At 57.4% G+C, this 22813-nt stretch overlaps 1 protein-coding gene across 1 annotated transcript in view; it reads left to right on the forward strand.

Moving 5' to 3' along the window:
* Positions 1-22813, forward strand: part of LOC122385415 (transcriptional coactivator YAP1-like) — a 34394-nt gene that overhangs the window by 2321 nt on the left and 9260 nt on the right. Inside the window, exons 2-4 of the mRNA XM_043373660.1 lie at positions 16286-16419; positions 16827-17069; positions 18748-18899. Coding sequence (XP_043229595.1) covers positions 16286-16419; positions 16827-17069; positions 18748-18899 — 529 coding nt within the window. The remainder of the gene's footprint in view (positions 1-16285; positions 16420-16826; positions 17070-18747; positions 18900-22813) is intronic.

The following is a 22813-nucleotide window of genomic DNA, read 5'->3' on the forward strand; positions in this document are numbered from 1 at the left end:
TAAGGTGGGAGGGTCCCTTTAAGACAACTATAAACTCAGCCAGTTGTCGCAAAATGCGCTGCTTACATGGCTGTGCAACAAGCTACGGCTAGCAGACACCCGCGGCTGCTTATGCCACCCATTCAACGATACGGGCTACAGTTATAAGAAACTCCAATGTTATGGATAGACGGATTGACGAAGCGAGAGCCAGCTATGTATAAGCAAAACTTGCTTCCAAAGATCTGACCTCCGCCGTCTAAACGGGAGAAGCGCCGTCTAAATTTATCCCCTAACACCTTTCCCAAAGAGATAAATCCTTAGGTTTTGAGGTTTCATTAATCTTCCAGGTCAGTTATGTGTACTCTGTCGAAAGGTTTCGGCGTTCATGGCGGTTTAATGGCGTAATTTAGAGACTTAAATATGTCTGCAACATATTCGCATATAGCTTAAGACCATTTGGACGTCACGAAGAGTTCCGAAGGCTTAGACTGTGCTGTGGTCTGTGTATGGTGTGCTCCGACTGCTCAGCACGCAACAGCCACTGTTTTAAGACGTCATTCATTTCGCGACTTGTCTGGCAATAATCGATCACACCGACTCTGTAGCCCGATACGTTTCGCATATGTATGCTTTTGATTGGCACATGAATGGCATGTGCCGTAGTGGCATTTGCAGACCGAAAATAATTGCAGTGTAATGGGTAGAATGCAAGCTTTCTACCTATCTTGACACACATCTTTCATGCTGATGCTCTCGACTGCGGAAGTTACAGTTGTTTATTGAAACCCTTTAGAAGTGCTAAAGGAGACCGTCAGCAAGTGGGTCGGCTAGCGCTGGCGCTGGCCAGTCCCTCGGACACAGAACGTTTTATGAAATTTCGTGTTGGGACTTGGTTTTTAAAGAGAGGAGCCATTAATTAAATCACCCTGGATAAAATATATTTGTGGTACAAAGTTTCCAAATGTTCTTATGCCTGTCCAGCCTTAGCTGCCATGGAAGTTGTCCTGAAAATCAAAATAAAAGCTTATGTTCACATGCAACCCGACTTCGCGCTAGTCGGACCTTCCACTCACGCCGATCTCGCTGCTGGGTCTGTGCCTCCCGAGTTCTGACTTTGCTGCAGCGGGTCGGTGCGCCGCCGCTGCAGCCGCCGCTGCACGTCCCCGTACCGGGTAGTGGCGGCGCCGGCTCCCCTGGGGTGCCGACCACCCAGCCGTCACCGGTACTGGCGCGTTACGTCAGCCGGGCCGGTCAGAGTCGGACCGACACACGGCGGAGGCGGACCGGCGCCGCATCCTGGACCGCCCCCGCCCCCGCCCCGGCCCAGCCCACAGACCGCACCCCGACACCTGACAACCGCCACCCGCGGTCTCACGAACCCGGCACGAACCTCCACTGAGACACGGTGACCTCCAGTGGGACGCCCTGCCGGACCTCCAGCGGGACGCGCTGCCGGACCTCCAGTGGGACGCCCTGCCGGACCTCCTGTGAGACGCGGATCTTCGCGCCGCCCGATACCGGATCTTGTCGCTACTCTCCGGCAAGGTGGACACTGGACAGATCCTTGCTAATGGCCTTTAATCCTGAACGGGCCGCCTGACCGCTAACAACAAAGTAATGACGGCATGCCAATCCATGACGGGTTCAACTGTCTGGACACAATGCTATTTTTATCCCCTATCTTAAAATCCGTCGTCTCGGATGCGAGTTTCTTGTTTCCTCATTAAATATGGAGTCGGATGAAGAATATTGCAGACGAGTCCAGCGTTCCTTGTCGGTAGCTCATGGGTATTTCATCTGGCGATGGAGATCCGCCTGTCCCCTCCCTCAACTCCACCTGTATGTATGAGACGTGTCTGTTCCCGGTTCGGTGGCTGATCCTCGCTTTGTCGGCCGGCCTGCCCCAGAGTAGCTATTTATGTGCTGGTCCCCGGCAGTCGGCACCTGGTCCCCACTCTGCCGATCGGCCCGTGTGTGTGTGTAGGTCGGTCCCCGGTTTGTCGCGCGGTCCCCACTCTGTCGTCTGGCCCGCGCGCGCGCGCGTGTGTGTGTGGGCCGGTCGGCGGCTCGGCGGCCGGTCCCCGTCAGTCGGCCGGCTCGCCGCCGGCAGGTAGGTCCGATACCGATCAGCTCCGGCCCGGTCTCACGGTCCGCGGCCGGTCCGCGGCCCCGCTCGGACCGGTTTGTGTCCGGCTGCCGGACCGCGCTCGGAGACGGCCGCGCCGATACCGCGTGCACACACACACACACACGCATGCACGCTAGCGTCAGATGATGAACGGCTATACCGGGGCGTCAACCACAGGTGAAACTCATCTGTATAAAAATACGCTAGCACGAGTGTATCAAAGCGTGGAAGGCAAGGCCAGTGTTTGCAAGGTTGCAAGATATTTGAGGCCTTACCCAAGTTGTCACCCCGATCGCTTTGTCAACTTGAATGCCGGAATTGTAACGTTTTGGCCCGGGAACTTTCTTATCACCGAGAGGGTGCGACGAATGCTGATACTAGCAAGGCTGAATGGGAATTTTCAGTTTGGCTACTTACTTGATGCCTTTGGTCTCTTGGCACACCGGCGCACAAGCTATAGGTAAGCATGCTAAGGTCCTACTCCTAACATTTTTGGTGCCCAAATCGTTTGGGTACATCTATGTCACTGTCCTAAGCACACGAGAATACCTAACTCATATAGCAAGCCGGACGAAACTGACGACAAAAGTCACTGTGGTATAAATAACTAGCTGCCGCTCTTTAGCAGATCCGGGGGTTGGGGCCTTTGGGGCAAATGCCCCCTCCCCCCCGTAGCGCCCGAAATCGACGAAAATTTTCGGTTTTTCGAAAATAAAAAGAAAATTAAACAACTTTTATTCGGAAAAGTTTGTTTTGAACTGCACATAGCATTACGTAGGGAATCCAAACCCGATGAGCTTTTGAAAGTATGAGAAACTTTTTGGGGGGTATGCCTCCCCGCAGTGTCCAAGACCGCCTTTCTGGATCCGCCAGTGCTGCCGCTAGGGTCCCTTCAGTACCATGTGGACACTCTGCCAGCTGTGTATGACGGAAGACCATTCAATCCACCGCGTGGCTCGGAGAGGAGGCTGCAGCGGCGCGCTGTCCGCTGCCGGACGGGCCCGGTGTGGTGTGTGGTGCGCCGCTGGTCGGCCCCGGGTCCGGTGTAGTGTGGCGTGCCCCCCGGTCGGCCCCGCCGCCGCTCAGCTCTGGCCTTGGTGCTCGTGCAGCGCCGACTGACAGAGTCAGTCTTTGAGGCACCCTCTGCAGACCAACAGAGAGCTGCGCCGGCACTGGCCAGTTGGAGCACAGCTGACTGTTACGGGCCCAGAGCGGTTCTCTCCCCAGCCCCGAAAGGGCTGGAGAGAACTGACCATGTGGCATTGGATTTAAAATTGTCCTCGTTAAGCGTAGGTACCTAATTAAAAAATGTGCAATTAGTCAATTCGAGGTTTTTGAGCAGTTTTTTTTTTTTTGGGGGGGGGGGGGCTCCAAAACTTATCTTTTCGGAATGATATAGTTTTGTTGTGTTTTCCAATCCACTTTACATTGCCTTAGCCGACTTCAGTCAGTTAAATTTTTCAATGCATTTTCCGTTTTCATTGGTTCCCACCGCCGTTGAGCGGCTACCGGGGCTCGGACGGGCGGGGGCGGTGCGGGGGCGGGGGCGGATGTGGCCATGCGGCCGCGTGCACGGTGGGCCTGGGGCGCAGGCCTGTGGTCGCGACGCCGGCTGCAGGCGGGGGAGCCAACTGTCCCACTGCGCCGCGGCGGAGCCTCATGAACTGAGGGGCGAATGCAGGCGGCGGGAGCTCGATAATGACCGAACACTGACGAAGGCAGTTGAGGACTGATGGTCGATGGGCGAACACTGACGGCGAAAGCCTGAGGACTTATGAGCAAACGTAGGCGGGCAGGGAAGGGTTTGCCGCGCCCCGCCAGTGATCAGCCGCATGGGTTCCGATTATCCCCTAAACACCGCTATACTGCTGCAGCATGACGCATGTATTTAAAGGAGTGCACCAACCAGCCCGGAGCTCAGCGGGGCTTTAACTACGAACAGTTATATCTGCCTAACTGTCCGCGCACGAATCCATTTTAGCGACCGCTTATTGGAATACTGGATTCAGGCGAAACCAGTCTCGGCCGTTGATAACTGATTAGGCGGGTACCTCACGTCTAAACAAATGGAAACAAACACTCATCATTTTACAGTAAATAGTCATATTTCAGTGTAAGCGACGTTTTTCCTGTGGGGTTTCCGTTCTTATTCGACCTAGGCCGAGATTGGAGCGGAGTCGCGGAGGTCGGTACTAACTACCTTGGTCCTACAGAAAACGGTGCATGCGGGTGTGTTGGTGGTTCCCCCTCGCCTGACAGCTGATCAGCACGACTAATGACTGTCGCGACAGCGTGTGAATGGTCCCACTCTTGACGTCCTGTCGCTGGTCGCCCTGCGGCAGACGGTGATGGAAATTGACGACATCGGTGTGCCGGTTGCTTCAATTTTGACAGGCAGAATTGATGATTTGACAGTACGGTACCCTAATTATTTTGTTATTCGGTGTGATGCGAAAGACCCTGGCGGTTGTGAGAGCCTTACGGTCACAAAAAAAAACTTATGGAAAAGTGTGATCGCTTTTGCCGGTTCCATTTTGTAAGCTACCTGTCGTTTAAATGTGCGTCATCAATCTGGCAATTAAATTGTCAGGGATCCATTGGGCGTCTATGGGTCCAGACGGCGCCCAATGATGTCAAACATCTGACTGAGGTTGCGTGGATCTTCCACCATGACCGCGCAGTGGTGACCCGGCGTGGCCCGGTACCATCGAGCCCTGCCGTCTAAGGTATAAGGTATTACTGGTCACGGCTGCTGATGGATGAGGCATAACGGTCGTCTTCATTTCACGCGAAGTTATAACAGTTGATCAGAATAAGATTTAGAGGAAGTTTGAGAAGAGCAGACAAGTGTCGCAGTTTTACCGAAGTACTTTTATGTCTCATTTCAGTATTGCCTCAGCGTTACAAAGTATAATCGCTGGGGACGCTTGCACTTGTCGCTATCGAAGTTGTATCTGGGTGCAACTGGTGTCCTGTGAGGACGACGGATGCCTTCCGTGACGTCATATGTGTGGTGCGTGACGTCGTGGTTTGCGTGACATTCTGCTCGGCAGAACTCTTCATCTTATTGTCGGCTGTGCAAACCCGCCTTCGTTAGCGACACAGGCATTTGTATTTGCTCATGTACTGAACTGTTCACAGCGGTTAATGGTTGCGTGTTCATGTCTGAAGCGTTAGTCTATCCGGTTTCCAATCCACTTTGGCGTGAAAATGCGGGGCGGGAGAAAATTCATACCAGTCTGGCGGTTGGAGTCGACACGAAGCTCGTCTGTTTTCCCTCGGTGCTCCCATCCAAATGCCATGTTGTGGTTTGTTGGTCGGGGTCCGAACGCCAGTCGGCATGTAAGGCTCGCGAGTCGGATGGACGGAGGTGGCAACGAACATGGAACAGAGACGGTGCAGTGTCTTTTGTCTTGTTTCTCTTAGAGCTATCAAGCTGAAACTTTTCCTTGTCAATCCTCTTGCTCCTTCAGCTGAACTGCGCTTGGCAATATCCGTTCATTCAACACTTGACGGTGATTATGGGCCTCCGATCACTTGCGCCCGAGTTTAGGTGGTGGCTCGGCGGCATGTTCGATTAGGGGTCCGGTGCTCAGCCTGCAGCTGTCGCCGCCAGCTGTCATCGCCTCTCTACCTCGACTCCCAGCTGACCGGGCGGACGGGGCGGGGTCAGACAACACCGGAAACCAGACCGGAAGTCGAGCGGCACATCAGAGGCGGCCCACGTGGCCGGCTGACCTCTCTCCCTCGGTCCGTGCCGGGGCGGCGCGGCGGCCGTTCCACGAGCGATCCGAGCGGGACGAGATGGGTAGGGTGGTGTGGGGTGGAGCTACCAAGAACTAACGGACGCCAGGTGCCGCCGGGGCGTGCTCGTGCACCGGGCGGTGAGCCGGGCCAGGCCAGCAGAGGAGCAGCAGGGAGCGGCCGATGGACCGAACGCAGCCGGTGAATGGCTGAAGGAATGGCTCAGCTAGCTCAGCTGATATTGACAAGTATATCTACGCGCTTGTGTTGTAAAAATGTTTTCTGGAGCATAATCATATAGATATTTTAGAAAAAAGACCGTCATTGATCGTGTGATCGTAGTTAGATCACTAAAGATGCCCTGAGTCCCGCCCGCGAAAGACGTGTTGAGACGCGTGCGCAGCCGCCACGCAGACGCTCGCGCGGCTGGCGGGGGCTGCGGACTGCGGCTGAGGAGGTCGAGTCTGCCGGGGCCGGGTCGCCGAACTGGCAAGGTTATCCGACGTCTGTCTGACCGTCGCGCGCTGCGTCACTGGTGCCGCTGCTCACCCACGCTGGGGAACTGACTGAGCAGGGGCTGACGGCCACTCGCTCGCATTTGAAGCCGGTGCGTTTGCTGATGGTAAGCACCGAACTGAGCCGCTCCGGTCACTGGCGGCGGCTGCTGGCAGTGCCGGACCGGTGCACGCTCCGCTGCCGCCGGCCGCTGCTGCTGCTGCTGTGGAGGTGGACCGGCCAGCGCCCCGGCTGCACCGGCTGCCGTCCCCAGCAATCACCGCCCAGCAGCTCTCCCCTCCCGAAATGACTATTGGCACCGGGCCCGGTACAAAGCGACCGATCGCCGCTCTACCCTCGAGCAGACAGCCTTCCGAGAACCGCCGACCGACACCTGATCGGGCCACCCTGCACCCCGTCCGGCACCCGCACCCTTTCCTGCACCCGCACCCACGGGCCGGCGCCGCGTCACACGGCGTCACGGTGAGCGTCACGGCGCGTCACGTTCGAGCGGCGGCGCGCGGCGGCACAAGGACGGCCGCCGTCACGCGCCGCGCGGCACCCGTCACGGACCGGTGGTGGAGGCGGGGCTCGGTCGGCTGGGAGCGGTGGCGCGTGCTGTGGGTCAGCCCGGCTGGGATCGGCGCTCCTCTGGAGGACTGATGGGACCTGACAGCTGGTCATCTAAGCTATATTGAGACTGAAAAGAAGCCGTGAATCCCATAGAAACACATCCTGAAGTACGACCGATGAGTTGGTCTAACAAAGTTGTATTTTGAGCGAGTAGTGTGTCTGTTCTGGTAGTGCCAGCTATCGATATCATGGACCATGTTTGACGGCTGTGACGAGGACGACGCACACGAAACCTCCCCTCCCCCACCCTCAGAGGGGAGGGGCACACTGTGCGCGTTGCGTGTGCCTCGCACTGCTGGCTCGGCGCCCACTAGGTCGGCGGCCCCAGCGGCTTATCGTGCTGGTGGTGTGTGCTGCCACCGACACCAACAGCTGTCAAACAGGTGCTCCTGGCCAGGCCGGTGCTGCGAGCCAAGAAGCTCCGAGGAGCTCTAAGGAGCCCATTTGATGAGCTCGGAGGAGCTTTGAGGAGCCTACCGATGGAGCTCGGATTTCTGCGTTCGGCGGAATGGTCAGGTAGGCCACGTCGTCCCCGGAGATTAACCATGGGCGATGTTGGCTTTGGTTGTTGTGTCTTACTCCCGACTTCCTTCGTGCTAGTTTCGAATTTCGATTAATTACATTCTGTTCAGCCCATGAGACTTTGCGGAAGCTTCATGCGGGATGCGCTTACGCAAGACAATTCTGTTGAATCGGTGAATGATGCTCAGTGAATTTGTTCTTCCGCCAACGTGCATGAAATCTTTTCCGAGACTAGGTGGCGTTGCACTGAGCTGCAGGAATCTGGAATAGGTATATTAAATATTATGGTTTCACCGAGTAATAACTCTTGCGGAAGGTTTATTTGCTCTCGGAAGCCAAGGCTGGCTGGCGAAATAAATGACCTAAATGGGCAAAATTACTAACTGGAAAACAGCCCCACTTTTACCAGACCTGTGTGCTAGCCGGTATTTCTAAAACAATGTTGCATATTGTCTGTTGCGTCATTTCTATCCTCCGTTGGCGTAACCCGAGTAACTTCCTCAGCTGGCCGTCCCGCTCTCCACTCAGTCTCCGGCGGCTGCCGCGCGGCGAGCTCCTCGCGGCTGGGCCGGGTAAACAGCTGGCTCCTCCGCCGCCGCGCCGCCGCCGGCCGGCCGCGCGGCCTTCGTCCGTGCGCCGCCACCGCCGGGAGGGGAGCAGAGCGGCCCTCCCCTCCTCCCGCCCCGCGCGGCGCCGGCCGGCCGCCGAGCCGTTCCCACGCGGCGGCGCGGCGCGGTGGGGGCGGCCCGGTGGACGGCAGACACGGGGCGTGGGATGGGGACGAGCGGGGTCGCCGGCCGGTCAGCACACTGCGCCGCCAAGGCGTGAGGGGATAACAGTGTTGTGAGGTGTGAAATTTGATGATTTTATTATAGCTTTCAACCTTCGAACCAATTTGGGAAGGTTGCCTGTTGGTCGTTGCCGGTATCCGCTGATACAATATCTCCTTCTCCTCTACTTCCAAGCATTTCTAGTTCAACCACCGCATTGCATGAAATTGATCACGGCTCAGTGTTGATCAAGCTATTTAAGAGGTTCGGTATGTCTCAATACTTCAGTTTCCTCGGAGGGTTGCCGATTGGTCCGTATCGCATCGTCTTCTACCGCAGAGTGCTTGCTGAAGCTATCGGCATGTCGTGCGGCGCAGTATCCCGCCAGCCCGCAGGCGTTTGTTGTGCGGTGCAGTATCATGGGAGATTGCAGGCGTTTACCCATATCGCCATCTATGGAGAGAAACAGAAGTCAGCGTGGATGATAACCTGACTCTAGTTTCGTCTTCTTTATGAAGACAGGAAAACAGGCACTTTCGCTTTAGATGGGTACATCGATAAATTAACGTGATTTCGTACAGTTAGTTGCGTGTGTTTAGTCATAACATTTTCTTATATGAATCATTTACTCATTGGATGGATAAGTTATTTGGTTGAAATTGCACTAGGTACGACGGTACCTAACCACCGTAAACGAAACCTACGCAGCATTGATATCAAATTGATCGCGCTCATAATTGTCTTAATTCACTGCTTGTGATATTTTTTGCAGGAGCCATCCGAAAAGAAAACCTGTGTTCCCTTATGTGGTGAACAGTAATTTATCTGGTATGCGTTTTGTATAGTAGCGCAAATGAGCACATCAATCTGCGTCGCCAACTTGTCGCTTCGATGGACCATGACTCTAGCTAACATGGTCCCGGGCACATGCGTCAGTGCGTCGGACTCATAGCCCGACACGGCAAGCATGACGCTATGCATGCAATGCAATAGCGGTTATGTAAATGACCGTCTGATGCCGTGATGGGTTTGTGAAAGTCTGTCGGCGTGGGCAGCCGGCTGTCGCCGGGTCGCGGCGCGTGGCGCAGCGAAAGGCCGCCGTCTGATGGTGTCTGACCGCAGCCAGACAGCGTGGCGCGGCTGTCTGCGGGCGCGGCTGTCTGCGGCTGTATGCGGCCGTGGTCGGCCTGTCTCGCCTCGATCCCGCCAACGACCCAGATGTGCTGCCGCCGGTGAACAGCCGGCGGCCCTGGGTCGCGCAACGATCGGCCCAGCCCACTGAATGACTTTTCAATGACCCGTTTTGCGGAGAGCGGCCGGCCGCCGGGTCGTTTTGTGATTTCGACACGGCGTGTCACAACGGGCGGCTTTCAGAGCCGATGCGGTGTCGTGTCGCAGCGGATGCAGAGCGGCAGCGTCCGGTTCCGGTGTCATTGTGGGTGTCAGCGGGAGCGGTGGAGACACCTGACACATCAGCGGGTACGGCCACACGTCATAGACGATGGACGTGGCCGAGGACGGGCGGCATTGAGGGACATGCGTCTCTAAAATTGATTTGTGACCACTGACGGTTCAGCATTGTCATTCCTTTACATATGTGCGAGGTGAAATCATTTCAGTCACCACTCACCATATAACTCCCTCCATTGATAACCATTAGCGGCTTGCTAAATGCGTCACTCCTGCCAGCCTCTGTCGCGAATATTGCGAGTGTTCTGAGTAGTTCCACACTTTCCTGTCGTCCCTCCGCGCCGCTCCAGTGAAGCAGAACGTCACTGAACGCTGAACAGTTCCACTCCAGGTGTAACCGGAGCTGCTCGCTGGGCTGGTTAGCCACCTGTCTGTCTGGCCGGCCACCCGTTCTCTGTGTGATCTGCCAGCCGCCTGAGCTAGCGGTGGGGCCATTCCTACCAGCTGTCGTCTTATGAAGTGATCATAGCTAACAGTCGAGCGTTCGGTGGCAGACTGGCGGCGTTGGCTCCGGCGTTTTTACTGTCGGTCACGACAGGTGTCTGTCTCTATCGTTGGTCTGTTCCGTTACACTGGTTCCTGGTGATCAGCATCTCTTCTGTTGATGCCTTTCGCTGGTCTCCTCTGCTGGTCCTCTGTTTACCTACTGGAGGCCGGTGCCTCCTACACTCCTATCCCGGCTATCGATGTCTCCGGTGGTCTTCAGAAGCTGGTTCTCTTTGGTTGATCCTCGACTGCCAGAGTCTCCTCCGCTAGTGAATCTGTATCTGCCCAGAGAGGCTAATGACCCCCCCCCCCCCTCCTACGTCCGCGTGAGGGTTGATAAAACAGAGCAGCTGAGATCGTCTGGCATCATGAACGCTCTGGTGGCCACCCGTGAAGTACCGTGATTGTTCCAGGCGTCTGTCGGCTCGTCTATCCATGATAAGTCTACCTGTTGACCTGTTCTTCGCCCGTTATTCGGAGTGACTGTTTTGTCGCACCCTGCATCTCGATTTTACAGTGGCCAGTGGCCCCCATTGACCAACGGTCAGTTGAAGGTCATCACAAAAAGCTGCGTGGGCCTCTGTCGCAGCCTACTTGGTAACGCAACACGTTTGACTCAAGGTTGCAGCGGAGAGGTGCGGGAGCATCTGAGTTGATCGGTCTGTGTTTGAGAGGCGGGCGGCCGCCGGGCGCGGTGTCGGACCGCTCCGCAGCCGCTGCTGCCGCTCGGCCAAGTCCGCGGCGCGGTGCGATGGTGTTCATCCGCGCCGCGGCGGCCGCCGCCGCGTCAGTCCCGTCTACTCCGGCTAATGGCCGCCAGCGCACACCTGGGATCACCTATCGGTGCCCCCGGAGCGGCGCCGACCTTGCGGTGCCGTCCGCCATCCGGGGGCGCCGCTATATGAACTCTGAGACGATGTGCGGCCAGCCACGTGAACGGGTGGCCACTTGTTGCTTCGACTCGGACCGTCGGATGCGGAGAGGAGAGGATAGGAGATGAGAGGAGAGGAGAGGAGAGGAGAGGAGAGGAGAGGAGAGGAGAGGAGAGGAAAGAAGACGAGAGGAGAGCGGAATAGAGGAGAGGAGAGGAGAGGATAGGAGAGGAGGTAGAGGGGAAGAGAGGAGAGAAGAGTTGAGGAAATAGAGGAGAGGAGAGAGAATGGAAGAGAATGAAGGATGAGAGACGATGGAATAGGAGAGAGGAGAAAGAAGGAGAGGAGTCAGGAGGCGCTCCACCGCCTAACACCCAAAACCTGCTAGCTGAAGCTGCTAGCGCGCCTGCCGTACAAACAACAGTGACGCTCCGTCTGCCCCACTGGCGGGGTACCCACTGCAGGCAGAATGGGGAGCGGTGGCTCACCTGTCGTTAAAGCCGAGCCTTTCCAGGGACGGGCCTGGTATGCAGCGTCAGGGACCGGCCTACCTGGGAACCGGAGAGGCCTCCAGCCGAGAGGGGACCGGGCGGCTGTCACACGCCCGTGTGGGGTCCGAGCGGGGCCCATACTCCATTCTGATCACGAATACGGACCGAGTGCAAAAACGGCCGAGGGACACATGGGACAGACAGAGGAGGAGGGTACAGGTAGGTGTTTGGTAGGGTGGCATTGTGAGGGATACGGGAGGTGACTGTAAAAATCGACAGTTAGGGCAGGTCTGCTGTGAGCACAGAGGACTGAGGAGGGTGGGTGATGGCAAGGTCACTTTTGTGAAAGCGTTATATGACAAGGTTGTGGTATTTTTATTTCCTCACTTTTTCTTCTTATTGCTTACTACTAGGTTACAGCTGAAGCTATTGGTTACAAATATAAGTGGCTCTGTTTCTTTTGATTTTAGTGAAACGCTGATCGACGACGCGGCAACAAATATAGCACCCTTTTCATGAGTCATACGCTGCTTTTCGGGGGGGATGAGGAGGAAGGATTTAAATTTGCACGCTTTTCATGTCGCCGCATCTCGACAGGGGGAGGAGGGAAGGAGTTAACGGTAAGCAAGGGTACAAGTGCGGTGATGACGGAATATGTTTTTTTTTGACGACCTATATATGGACTTTGAGGCGAATGTTAGCCCGTAACTGATGAAGAAATGGTCCCTGATCCTTATTGGCAGGTCTATGTATATCCCATCGGTATTCCATATCAGTATCAAATCGGATGCTTATTGCTTATGCGACTCCTGCTTAGTACTAATCCGGTGGGATGGGCATTTGCACCTGTTATTTTACAAATTTGTAGTCAATCGGTTCGCCCATGCGTTTTTACGATCATGCAATCGTGTTTCTGTACAGTCTATTCTCAGAAGTATTATCCAGAACTGCTCTAGACAAAGAACTGCAGATTCGCTATACGAGGAGACGGCCTTGAGCCGATCGAGTATGCACGTGAGAAGCTGACGTCCCAATGTTATCCTGTACGGCGCTATGTAACATTTCATCCAATAGATGGCAGCAGTAGTAACGCCTGAAGTTAGGCTGTGCCGCACTGCAGCTTGCGCTATGTGATATTTCATCCGCTAGATGGCAACGGTAGTAACGCCTGAATGTAGGCTGTGCCGCACTGCGGTTTGCGATGTGATATTTCAACCACTAGATGGCAGCAGTAGTAGCGCCTGAAATTAGACTGTGCCGCATTGCAGCTTGCGCCATGCTAGGTATATTTTAGCCGCTAGATGGCAGCATTAGTAACGCGTAAAGTTAGGCTGTGCCGCAGTGACCTGTGACGGCACACCATAACTCTTCGATGCTCTGTAAAGTGCGCCACAGCCCACAACTACGGCTGCTGTGGCTTCAGTGACGCAATGCGAATGGTTGCGCTTTAGACTTCGCTTGTTCCCGTTTATTTTCGCCCCCTGTCCGTCGGCTTTTGCGCCTCCACAGGCGCTCGGGCTGAATGGCTGTTCGGTGTCCGCTCTCGTCGGAAGTGGGCGCCAAACTATTTGTATGTGTGAGACTGATCTCAGTCGGCACCAGACTGGTCTGTATGAGCGTCGGACTGGTCTTTTTGAATGCAGCGTAGTCTGCAAACTTGTGGTTGGTTGTGAAACTAGTCTCTGCGCGCCTCGGCCGTTTTGCAGCTCGTTGAACGGCTGACTGAATGGATGCTGGACCGCAGCCGGATTGGAGGGCCCTGCGCCGTCTTTGACATCGGACAACGAACTAAGCATCACTGCAGCGGAATTGCCCCGGCTCCGCTTTGGTGCATTCCGCTCGTAGTCGGGCTCCATCCCACTTATGTCCCTCCTCTCCTCCCAGCATGTGCTTACTGATCAATCTGAGATGGATCATGCAGTATACTTGTCCATTGATCTTATTTGTCTGCATATCTCGATGACACTGGCGACTTGCTTGTCTGACGCTGTCATACAGAAGTCGATACTAGCCGATAATCTGTCCTATCTGCTTTGCAGCCATATGTTACCTGCCTTCGTGAATGGTTACGTTTCATGGATGCACATTCCACTCCCCATGAATGGCACTGTCCTCGCCTGGTAACCACTCCTCCCGGAAGACCAACGCGACCTTCGGGTAGTTGGCAGCTCCGGGTCGACGCTGACTATGTAGACTTGGAATCACAATGCCGCGCCGTCTACACCCGCATCCGCGCCCGCGTCCGTATCCGTGTATGTGAGCCGTTCATGGCTTTGGTGGCGACTTTGGTTGTCTTTGATCAGCCGTTTGTGTCTCGGTGGTCCTTGCCTACGTCCGTCTCCGTAGTCCGTCTATTTCCCTGTCCTAACCCGTGGCCGTTTGGTCATTGGTGGGGACTCAAAGCCCGCCTGTGTGCCAGCCTTTGTCCATCTGTTCCCCGGTCTGTCGGTGTGTCTGCGGGTGCAGCCGCCGCGCGTCTCAGTCCCGCTGCACGGCCCGGCCCGGCCGTCCAGCTGATGTCATCGCCGGCCCCGCGGCTCCACAGTGACCGTGGCCCGCTCCCCGTACCGGCACCGTGCCCACCGGCCGTACCCGCCGCGCACCGGCCGCCTCCGTCAGCTCACGGCGGCTCCCTGCCGCCACTGTTGGGATTTCCATCGTCCGCCCAGCCCAGCCCGTCCGGCCCGGCTGGGCCCGGTGCTGTATGGAACGGGTGTGTCCGACCGCGCCGCGCCGGTCACGGGCTCCCACGAGTGACACGAGCTGTCGCGGCCCGCTGACTGATCGGCTGGGAGTGGTCGGCGAGCCCGGACAGGCCCACCGCGGGATGGCTGAATCCTGGTATAGCTGAGCGGTGCTGAGCTGGGGCTGATCTCAGGCGGCGCTGATCCCCAGGGGCGCCGTTCGGGCTAGCTCGCTCTGCTGTGGGGTCTTTCGGGGTTTCCCATGCCCAGGGGCTGAGCGGCCGGCTGTCCGGCACCCCGGTACCTACCGCCGGCAGTCGCGCCTATTGCAGCCCGGGCCTCAGTACCGTGTATTGTTCTGTCTGCCACATCCGGCCTACACAGACACAGCCGGAAGGGGCGCGCTCTGTGGAGGGGGTCGAGGTCACCGGCTGGTCGCTGTGGCCTTGTCACTCGGCCTCTGATGTAGCCGCTGACGGCTGACCGGCAGCACTGACTGCTGATAATGAGGTGATCATGTGCCGTCGTCTGTGGTTGGATAGACTGCTTGTGGCGCTTTGGCTGGGAGTCAGTCCTGGCTCTGCCCGGTCGGGCTAACTACGCTGTTCACTATTCACGGTGACTCAAACTCCCTGACCGGTGCCGTGGGTGCTCTCGTGGGTGTTGATATCACCTGCCTCTGGGAGCGTATCGGTCATCGGCTGCACCTGCTGCTTCGGGCAGCCGCCGGCTCTACTGCACCCTGCCGTATGAACGAACCAGTGACGTCACCAGGTGGTACCGGCCAGTGACGTCACACCTTCCCTGACAAAGACCTCCGATGAGTACGCACGTTCGGCCAGGTGTGCTGTGTGAAATCTACCACACTCTGCGCCTCAGTGACGGCTGATAACACGTCGCTGTCTGCCGCGGCACCAGCCAACGACAATAGCCTGTTTTCCGACACCCAGCTCTACCAGGAAATGTTTGTCACTGCCGGCTCGACGGAGGCTAAGCGGCGTGCTCGACACTGTGTTGTGTTGACGGGCGACGGCTCTGGTTGGCCTTGGTGGCTCCAATCAGCAGAGCGGAGTCAGCTGAGAGCGGCCCGACCCCGGCCCCGGTCCGGCGGAGCACGAGTCGCTCTTGCGTCACCGGGTTGTTGCCATTCATCTCCGTGCTGCCCCGGCCGCCAGTGGCGGTTAGGGTGACATCAGAGACGATGAGGTCACTCCGCGGCCCCGGCTAGTCGCAGTCGGTCATGGGAATCGACGAAAGTAATACCCACCAAGGTCATCTTGCTACCCCGAATGGAACATGATGCTCCTCAAGGTAGTAGCTTTCAGAATGACAGCTAGTAAACTGGAATCGAGTGTTTCACTTTTTATGCGCTTATTTTGGAAGTGGGATTAGGTACATAAGACAAATCAGTACCTGGTATCTTATTTATTTCGGATATAATAATCCTGGCTTAGGGCTACAAAAATGGTCTGTGAGAGAGACAGTGAATGGGAACAATACCATAACATATCATCTTTTTATAGAACTAATCTGCAGAACGCAAAAAGTGATGCTTAAAATAGGCTGGAAAGCAAACAAATGCGATATCAAACCAAACAAACGTTGAACCGCCTGTTCTGTTCAGTGTCTTTTAAGCTTCCAGCCTTTTATGCTCGTTGTGTGGCCCCTGTTTATGCCGTGTGTGCTCCGTGTGGACCCCGTGTCCGCCGTTTGGCCCCTGTGTCCTCTGTGTAGACATCTGTGCCCGCAGTGCAGGTCCTGTGTCTGTCGTGCGGCCCCTCATATTGTCCACACTCGCCGACCGTCCAGCGATGAGCGTTGCAATCGTCTCCATTCATTTTAAAACGGCTGTTGCTCGCTGAGTGAATCATGTCTCCAGTGCTGAAGGACGGGGTCGTGAAGGCCGGTCGGCTGACGAATAATCATGCAGTGCCGTGTTGATGTACGGGAAGGAAGGGTTGTCACCCCGGCCGCACCCGGTCTAATTTCCCTATCTGTGTCCTTGCAGCCACCTCACCCAGACCACCACTTGGGACGACCCGCGGAAGAAGCCCGGCCAGGGAGCGCCCGAGGGCAGTCAGGACGCGTCTCCGGCCGGACCTGTCACCTCCTCTGCCGGCGACACCGCCGCAGCGAGAGAAGGTGGGTGCGCCGGGATGACTTGTGGAGATTGCAAGGTCGTGCAGGTTTGCACAACTCCGGCCCGGGTTTGATTGTTATCGAGACGTGTTGGTTGAATTAGGCACAGACTGTGGGTAAAGCTACAAACAGGTGTTCTCTGCTCGACTTGCTTTCTTCAGCTAACAGGTGTTTGCTCTGCTTTGTGGTTCAACGATTAAAACTTTGTTCTGTTGCTGACATTCAGCATTGTAAATTATAATCAATCTGACACCTGCCTTCTAGCTCAGTAAAGATTGTCTTGTGCTGCTTCTCACAGCTTTTCTGTTCCATCATAAAACGATGTTCATTTTCCACTTGTCAATGCTGACGTCTCCACTGTGCTGGATATTGCTGCCTTTGGCTGACCGTCTCAATCCTCTCCGTACCAGGTGCGACGGTGCCGGTCTCACAGTCTCAGCAGCAGCCGCCTCCGCCGCCGCCGGCGCAGCAGCAGCAGCAGCAGCTTCAGCAGCAGCTGCAGCAGCTGTCGGTGGACGCAGCCGGCGCGGACGGCGCCTGCCAGCCGCTGGGCCCGCTGCCCGAGGGATGGGAGCAGGCCGAGACGGACGAGGGAGAGGTGTACTTCATCGACCACCGCACCCGGCACACATCCTGGTTCGACCCCAGAATACGTGAGTCTAGCACCAGACCTCCTGGTTTGACTCCAGAATATGCGAGTCCGTCCCCAGGTTACGTTCCCCAGGCTACGTTAGTCCCTCCCCAGATTGTATGATCCATGGCCCCGTAGTACGTGAGTTCAGCAGCTCAGCTCCATATCTCTTGATTCAACCCGCAGAATGCGTGAGTCCAACGTGAATGCGCGTATCTGTTGTCCAGCCGCAGAATACAAAGTCATTTATCTCCTGGCTCTACCCTAGAACGATATACACGTAGAGCCAGACTTGCCAAGCTCGGTACTCTGCCTCATTTTGCTCTTCTTTTGTGGTTGTTTTATCCTGCTAGTAACTTCCTGTCCTGGAAGATGTCTATTTTGCTCAAGTTTAAAGTTTCCCAGGAACTTTTCGCTCGCCGGAAGTTTTTCTTTACACGAGCCAAACCCTTTTCAGATCAGGAGTTATTGTTGGTCGGTATATGCTGACACAACCCCCCACGACCTTCCGATGGATTCATCTTTGATCATCGGACTTTTGTTGACTTGATTCAGTTGACCCCAGCCTAGGCAATTCATTCATTTCCAGCCCCCGCCATCGGTAGTGGGGTGTTGTACTTTCCTCTACGGTTGCCCGGTCTCCCGTTTCTCTATGCCTCACCTGACGGACTAGACCAGGCGGTCCGGGCCTGACCAGACCGGACCGGGGCGGACCGGAGGCGGGCCGGACCGATCGCGGAAGGATGTGGCCTCACACGGCGGTGGTCTCGCGTGACTCAGCGCTCACCCTGCCCCGTTCGGTCCTCACGTGATGGTTGCACGGGTGCAGGTGCAGCGGAGGAACGGCACGGACGGTGTGATGGGATCTTTATGTGGTGTTCTGTCTGTCTGGCTTCCCTGTCATTGAACAGTAGAGAGTGATGCAATAATTTGATGGTACGATTGGCACAGGAAGTCTTTGATTGGCGTATTTATTTGCTTTGTGTTTGATCCCTATTTGGTACCGGTTGAAGGAAGTGAAAATGATGAATTTAGGGTCAGCTTACTGCCCCAACCAGGTGTGTTAGTTAACGGTGTGTCTGTTGACCGGAAAAGTCTGTTTTCCGCGGTCCCTGAAACGATTGTTCCGATTCTTTACTTGTTTATCGACTGTCCACTGCCGATGTGCTCTGCGATTGTCAACATCCCCCAGCACCTGTATTGTTTGAGTTGGTCACCGTTATCTGGGTGCGGCGGCGGGGCATCCTGTGTCAGCTCCTGATCTCCGATGGTAGTCAGTAGTCACGCCGGTTCACCAGATGGCGTCCGTTTCGCCGAGCTATTTGCACACTGATCTGCTAATTCCATGTTGATTCCATGTCCGCCACGCACAGTACTGGTCGTTTCCCATTGCTACGGTGTTCTTCCCTACAAGCATTCAGTTGTTCTGTAGACCTGTCCACAGCGAACGCTACCGCCCTGTCCAAAATAGCGTCGGACGTTGTTGACAGTCACTATCTGCCACGTGTGGTAGATAACCCGTGAGTGGCCGCATTACCCATATCGTTATCTGGTGTTCCACATGGCGTCCCATGTACCCCTCCCTGCATAGCACACACCGACCAAGTGTTTCCTGTGAAAGGACCAGTGACCTGTCCTGACCCGCAGTGACCTATCCTGACCCGCACTGACCCCACTCTGTGTTACTGTCTCGTCCTCAGCGGAGCATCTTCAGCGTCGAGCGGCCGTTCAGCTGCAGCAGGCGGGGATGTCACCGCAGGCCCTCCAACAACGGCAGCAGTCTCTGAGGCTTCAGCGGCTTCAAGTGGAACGCGAGAGGCTCAAGATCAGACAGCGTCAGGTCATGAAACAGGTGAGGAAACTGACTGACTGGCGACGATTCTAGCAGACTAGTGGAAAAGTTGTGTTGGGTTGGTCGTCAGGTAGACGAACACAGGCCAAGTTTCAATGACTCAGTGCATGTGTCGTGGTCGGCGCTGGTCGGCGCTACCACGTTAAAGTAGCGGGATTTGTTGATGACGTATATAACGGTAGATTTTCATCAAAGGAGTAAAGCGAACCAGCTCATTGTGTTGGATAAAAACGCACCCACCGCTGTGTAACAAGTCTTTGTCCGTGGTGTGAAACCGACCGTTTGAACGCGGAGGCGGCTGCAAACTCTTCCTCCTACCGCCGGCTGCCCGTTTGTGGCGGTCAGTAGTGGCGGTCGCAGACGTTAGCTGTTGGCCGTGTCCTCGTGACCAGCCGGAACGGGGCGATCTCCTGATAGGGCCAGAGTCCACACCATTGATGAGTCACGGCTCGGCGGCCCGCTCGCAGCCGGTTAGGCCGTTATTTGGCAGCGCGCGCGGCCGGCCGACGCTGCCAGCTCTGCGCGGCGCCGTGGCGTGTTGTCGCCGTGACTGACCCGATGTTTGTCCGGATTACAACTATCCGATCACTGACGTCACACTGACGTATGTGTCTGTGATGTCGGCCTGTCCAGCGGAGGCCAGTCGCAGCGACCCCGCCGGCGTCTGGCGCGGTTGGCAGTGGCTGGGGCAGCGGGTGTTCCGGCTAATGTCATGTAGTAATGCAAAAAGTCCAGTACACTCAGATGCCTCTATTCACACCCGTACCCGCTCGTGTCCCGGAGCGCACTGCCCGGCTTCACCACATTAGCCTAGATCATACCTCTGTACACGTCATATCACGTCATATCACGTCATTCTGAACCCTAGACAAAGGCTGATCAATTTCTCCCTCCGCCGACTCACCGTCGCCATAAGACCCTGGCTCGCAATACGACGCGCACCATCATCGCTCGAACCACGCAATGACTAAGACACAGACTACACCTCACCCTGATCCTCAAGATCATCACTTCCGCTGCTGCTGTTTAACGCATCAATCGGCACCACGTGGCCGAAGAAGTCAGGCGGCCGCCGATTACGCTGACCTCGGCGCACCACCCTTTCGCCGCTGTCGCTCTCAGACCGGCCGCATTCACCACCCGCATCATCAGCCTCCTCCACCGGGCGCCCCGGCGCGCCATCGCCCTCATAACCGAATGTCATGACGATCGGGGACCCGGCACGGTCCTCCTCCGCTTCCTGTGGGCCCCCGCTGCCCCGGTCGGGGGTCCGAGGGCCTGCTGCTGGTCCCCCGGTGTCACCGCAGTGGCGGAGGTCTCTGATGTGCCAAGGCACGCCGCCCACTTCAACCACCTGCGGCGACACCACGCCAGACACCGTTCCTCGAACCGACCGCTCGGTGCAGCGGGTGCCCGGCCGCCTCACCCACACGGCGTCCCCCACCTGGAAATCGCCCTCCTGCCGGGCTGGCGGCCGTCCTATCACGGCCTCCTCGGACGCTCCGGCGGTAGCTCTTTGTCTCACGGCGTCCCTCACAGGGTAGCGGTAGATGCCGTTGGCGGGCGCCTCAGCCGCCGTCCCGCCGTCACGGGGCGTGATATTGTACAGGTGCACGGCCTCTCCGATGCCACACTTCTTCCGCGCCGCGATCACTTTGACACTGCGGTGGTTCCGCTCCACGATGGAGTTCCCGCTGGGGCGATGCACTGCGCGGAAACGCAGCAGCACTCCCCAGCGGGCAGCGAAAGCGGCGAACTGACGACTGCGGAAAGCGGTGTCGTTGTCCGCCAGAAGCTCAGCCGGTGCGCCTCGCTCCGCGAACACTTGTTCGAGTTCACTCGTGACTGTCGCCGCGTCCGACCGCCGCAGCAGCCTCCACACACAAAACCGTGACGGGCCACAGTCTATCACCGACAAGTAGGACTGACCACCGTAGTGCGTGACATCGATGGCCAGCCGGTCCCACGTCCCCTCCACAGCCAGCGACCCGTGCCTCCAGGTCACCGGCGCCGGGTCAACCGCGCGGCAGACGTCACAGGCCGTCACCACTTCCCTGACCACTTTCCGGGAAATCGACGATGACACATCCCGACGCGCGAAATACAGCGTTCGTCGGACACCCGGGTGACCCGCCCTGACATGTACGTCAGTGACGGCCTGTCGGAAGTCCACGGTAACGGCGCCGCCGCCGTCTCCCACTTCCGATCCAACCACTGCCGCTGCTGCCACTGGCTGTCCATCGCTCGGCCGCTGGTCCGCTGGCTGCGAGTCCTGACGCAACCACAGGGACGGCACTCGGGTCAGCGTGTCCGAACGGTTCTGAGACGAGCGGACTAGAGACACGGTGAGAGAAATGCCCAGCTCTGCGACCAGCTGCCTGATGACGTCGACCCGCCGGCGGATAAGCATCTCTCCATGTGCCTTGGTTCGCAGTCTCGCGCGCCCGCTCAGAGCGTCGCTGACCCACCGGTGAACAGTGGCGGAGTCCGTCTTCAGCTCGATGGTCTTCATGTCCCACGCCAGGGCCAGGTTGATGCCCCGCACGGCGGCGTCGAGCTCCGCCATGTTGATGTGGGTGGCCTCGTCCCGGCGGAGCCAGCACGCGTCCTCGATGACGTCACCTCCCTCGCTCTCCAGCACGACGCCGGCGGCTATCGAGCTGGCGTCCGTCCACAGTACGGCGCGGTGCCCAGTCACGCACCACTGCCCACGGGCCGGGTCCTCGCTCGCCAGTCGCTCAGCCACGTGCTTCAGCTGTTCCCGCAGGGCCGCGTCGTGTGTGACGTCATCCCACCCGCGTGTGAGAGAGTTGACACGACGCTTCAGCCACGCTGTCGCTGGTCTCAGCCAACCGCAGACCGGCAGGTGCGCCACGATACGACCACACCATGAAAACACGGAGCGCCGCGTCATTGCCGCGGGCGGTGAGCCGACTGGGTTGTCACGCCTCCAGGCCAGCCCACCCCCGACTGGCTCCACACGCAGTCCCAGCAGCCGCGCTCCGTCCGCAGCCCGCTCCGGCGGCTTACACTGGAGCCCATAGCTCGCGAAGTGGGCGATCACGCGCTCCGCGCTCACCACGTCCTCATTGACGCACAGATCGTCGACGTACGGTATGACGGCGCCCTGCATCACTGGGTCCTGTTGCAGCACCGTCCGCACCACCGCCTTCATGATGAGAGGCGCGACGTTGAGCCCGAATCCGACACGGGTAAGAGCGTACCTTTGGCCATCAATCACGACTGTCTGAAACGGCCACAGCCGACGATCGGTCCTGAGCTGCAAGTACGCCCTCTTCAGGTCGACGACGGCGACGTTGGCCCCGTGCCGCCGCCATTTCCTCAGCGTGTCGGCACATACGTCAGCGTCGGCCGTGTGTGCCTCCACATGGCTGTTGAGCTCGCGGCAGTCTAAGACTGGTCGTACTTTAGTCTTGTTCTGCTGTTCAACAGCCATGAGAGGGATCAGCCCGCGCGGCGGCCCGTCCACCGTCTCGTCGTACGGCTCCAGCCAGCCGTTGTCGATCCATGTACGGAGTTCAGCATCAAACTCCTGCCGTGCCTCGGCCGGCACGCCGTACTGGGGGACACCGTTCCTCAGGCACCCTGGCTCCGCCCCGTTCCGCCACTTCCACGCCACCGTCCAGTGTTGACTTTTCGCGTCATAAGTGACCGTGAAGTCTCGCTCTTCCACGGTCAACGCCGGGGGCGTCACGGCGCTGCATCGCGGCGGCACCCCTCCCGGGCCCGGCACGGCCACGTCGGGCCTCTCGCTGGCACCGAACACCACATCGTCCGCCGCCCGCACTGTCACCCCGCCCAGCGCCGCGATGCCGGTCATCCCCACCAGCATATCCACGCCCAGTGGTTTGTCCGGCACTACCACGGCGCTGAGCGTCACCGCGGGCCCGCCG

The sequence above is a fragment of the Amphibalanus amphitrite genome, unplaced genomic scaffold (genome assembly GCF_019059575.1).
Source record: "Amphibalanus amphitrite isolate SeventyFive unplaced genomic scaffold, NRLGWU_Aamphi_draft 000219F_arrow, whole genome shotgun sequence".
Taxonomy (NCBI): Eukaryota; Metazoa; Arthropoda; class Thecostraca; order Balanomorpha; family Balanidae; genus Amphibalanus; species Amphibalanus amphitrite.